This window comes from Morone saxatilis, unplaced genomic scaffold (genome assembly GCF_004916995.1).
Source record: "Morone saxatilis isolate NCDOM2014 unplaced genomic scaffold, NCSU_SB_2.0 Contig11, whole genome shotgun sequence".
In the NCBI taxonomy this organism is placed as follows: Eukaryota; Metazoa; Chordata; class Actinopteri; family Moronidae; genus Morone; species Morone saxatilis.
The window spans coordinates 484,716-488,113 of record NW_023339663.1 but is presented as its reverse complement, the minus strand read 5'-3'; the positions used below and the strand labels follow the sequence as shown (position 1 = coordinate 488,113).

Sequence of the window (3,398 nt, the reverse complement as noted above, 5' to 3'; positions counted from 1 at the left end):
CATTTATATTTGTGTAGGAGATCTAAAGCTTTAAGAGGTTTTATACATCCAGATAATTCCCATAAAATCCATACCAGGCCTCTAATGGAGACATATGGAAGCTCGAAGGCGAGAAAAAAAAAAGGATTTTGTAAATTATTATGAGAAACTTTATCAACTACTTTGAGATGTTTATTCATTATTTTGAGAAAGTTTCTAACTTATCTGTCACATTGGCACAAATAGGTTTCCATAGAGATTTAATCCAAACATGAGACGGGTGTTTGTTTTGGAAGTTTTACAGTATAAGTTTAGGAAGACAGAGCGCCACCAATACGCAAAAGTACAGAATAATGTATCATAAAATAAAATGTATGAAAACATCAGAGCTTTTGTTTTTACTATATTAGAATCAATACAATCAAAGCCCCTAATTATCATGAAATATCGATACTTTCAGCCTGTAATCAGCATTACCACAGAAACACAAGCACGTGTGTGTTTGTGTGTTTGTGGGACCGACCAGGTGAGGTCTCTGGTTCTTTTGTTACAAACAGAAAAGAGCTTTGAATCGGTGGAAACTGCTGGACGGTCTGATGAAAGGAGGCTGAGCCGCAGGGAGGTTCAATCAGATCTGCACTGTGTGACACTTTCACCGGCTCACAAACAAACAGCTGCGTCCCCATAAACCACCAAAACCAGACTCCTCCTCAACAGCCCGCCTCAAGAAAGCAAACTTTTTCCTCCTTACCTCTGGTCCCAAGCAGCGACTCCTCTCCCTCCTCTTCCTCCTCGTTCCGCCGCTTCCTCGCAGTAGATTCCCCCCAGTGAGAGTCGGGTAGAGAGTCCAGGTGTCTAAAGGTGAGTTAGAAGCTGAATCTCGGCCCTGTCAGTCGGTGGTTTGCAGTTTTCCAGCGGTGGAGGATCCGACTGTCGCTCCTGCTGCCTGTCTGACTGCTGCTGCCTTCACGGACTGTCGGACATATGGGGATTCAGCGCGCATGAGCGAGAGAAAAAAAGACTTTATAGAGCTGAGGGCGGGTCGGAACTGGACCACATGAAGACGTTGTTACAGGATTCACATGGAGGGAAAACTGTTGACATGTTCTCATTAATGACTGTAAAAACCAGAGAAGTTTAACTCAAACATCAAAATGTTTAAGGAACTTGAATAACTTAGTTTTACAAGTTACAGAAACGTTCCTGATGTTTTACAGGACAAATTAAAATTACAAAATTAAGTCACTTAAATGAGCTTTAGTCATTTTTACTGATATAAAATACCTAGTAAAAAGGTTCTTCAGGAATGTTTCTGTAACGTACAAAGCAAAGTTAACTAGTAAAAGTTGCTTAATCAATAATCTTTTTAAACTTAATACTTATTGCATTATCTCTGTAAAACCAGATTTTATGTTAATTTAACTCCAAAAATTGCTTACATTTAATATTTTAAGTAAAATGAACTAAATTTTGTAAATTAGAAAAACGTCCTTAAAATCCTTAATCAAATAGATTCAGTCATTTTAAGTGACACTAATTTAATTTTACAAAGTGAAGTTAGTGTCACTTTAAATAATTAGTAAAAGCTGCTTCATCAAGAATCTTTTTCAACTTATGAGTATCACAAAAACAAAAAGACAACAAGAACATTTAATTTAGAAAGTCTCAGTTTGATGGTTGGAAACAGTCTATCTGGAGTTAATAAGTAGAATTTCTAACTTTGTGGCCCCCCAGTGGTCAAACAGACACACACACTGGTTCCATCACTAATAACTTTATTTATTAGATCTTCTTTATCCTGCTGCCTCCAGTCACAGTTCCTGGTTTTAGGACTCGATGAGCTCCAGCTGATATTTTTTCTTCTGTCAGTAATCAGCGGTGATGATGAAGCTTCCTGCTCTGCATTGTTTCTGTTTTCCCGCCTTTTCTTGTTTTCTGTCTTTCCTCTTCGTCTGAGGCCGACACAATGAAGCTTCCTCTGCTTCCTGAAGCTCTTCCTGAACTTTAACACGGAGCTGCTGCAGTCTGTCGCCCAGACACTGAGTTACAGCTCGCACTGAGTTACAGCTCGCACTAGCAGCAGCTAGCAACAGCGCCCTCTAGCAGCAGCTGCTGAAACTACAAGAAGGTTTATGAGGATAAAGTGACTTCAGGATGGACGGACTGAGGGGCAGTTCAAAATCATGTGGGGGCAGTTTTTTCTTAAAATAATGTGTTGATGCAACAATTACAGAAAGGCTAAATAACAGCACCCTGTTTCATGTTAATGGACCTGAAACTTTAAAGATATAAACATACTGGCCCTGAACTCAACCCTGCTGAGGCTCTATTGATCCTCACTCTCACAGATGATCCTGAATAACCCTGAAACCACCAGAGTAAAATCATTAAAAGTCATTAGAGCTCAGCTATTGAACGGCCGCCAGTGGAAACAGGAAACAAATAATGGACCAATCACAGCTGGAGGCGGCAGAGAGACACGCTCACCTACAAACAGTGAGTCGGTGGCTGCAAACAGACGCTAGGGACTCTGGGAAATAAAGATCTGATCAGATGTCAGATAATAGAAATTTCATGAATTTTCCTAAAAGGTTTCCAAAAAGAGTGAAACAGCGCCCCCTAGCTTTTACAGCAGGTAAAACTGTATAACAGCTGACAGACTGAGGATGAAGCTGACACGTCCTAATACATTAATGTAAGTAAACAACTCAACTACATGTAGAACATTGGTGTAGTGTTTATACAGTTTAATGAGGAAATGTTACACATTATATCATTATTACCCAGTTAGTCATTTCTACACATGATCATAATCTGGTTTTATAAAATGATAAATTTACAAACCAAATATTAATAAACTGTAAATAATGAATTCATAAAAAACACACTGCTGCCAGTAGAAACTTATATTTACATAATCAATGTTCTGATTCATCATCAATGAAAAAGAAAGACCTGAGATCAGATAAATGACATGAAGCTACAGTAAGTCTCCGGTATTATTAGTCGTGTGCGTTGTCACGTTGCTGAAAGTGTAAACTGTGAGATTAGTGAGTAAGAGAGAGCTAAGAGCAGAACTATCTTATATTACCACGGGCCATTAGCTCCTGTAATTAGCAACCTAACAACTTTATTAAATATGAGACCAGTAAAACAACACAGAAAAAAATAAAACTAATTTATTCATAAAAGAAACGCGTTCAACCTCCATCAGCAGCTAACGAATGCTAACAGATGCTAACAATAGACTGTATAAAACATGGCTGTAGACTCAGAGTTTAATATAAGTTAAAGGGGAGCTGTATTATCTCTAGAAACCAACAGGATGTAAACAGAGTCCTTATGGAGACTCACTGCTGGAGCCTCTAGTGGCCGTTAGAGGAACTGCAGATGTGAGTGGTTTAATCCAGCTGTGGTTC

At 38.8% G+C, this 3,398-nt stretch overlaps 1 protein-coding gene across 1 annotated transcript in view; it reads right to left on the bottom strand.

Annotated features, from left to right (window-relative positions):
- Positions 1–868: 868 nt before the first annotated feature.
- Positions 869–3,398, bottom strand: part of cngb1a (cyclic nucleotide gated channel subunit beta 1a) — a 22,241-nt gene continuing 19,711 nt past the window's right edge. Inside the window, exon 26 of the mRNA XM_035651953.1 lies at positions 869–1,027. Within this exon, the coding sequence (XP_035507846.1) occupies positions 869–1,027 (159 nt within the window). The remainder of the gene's footprint in view (positions 1,028–3,398) is intronic.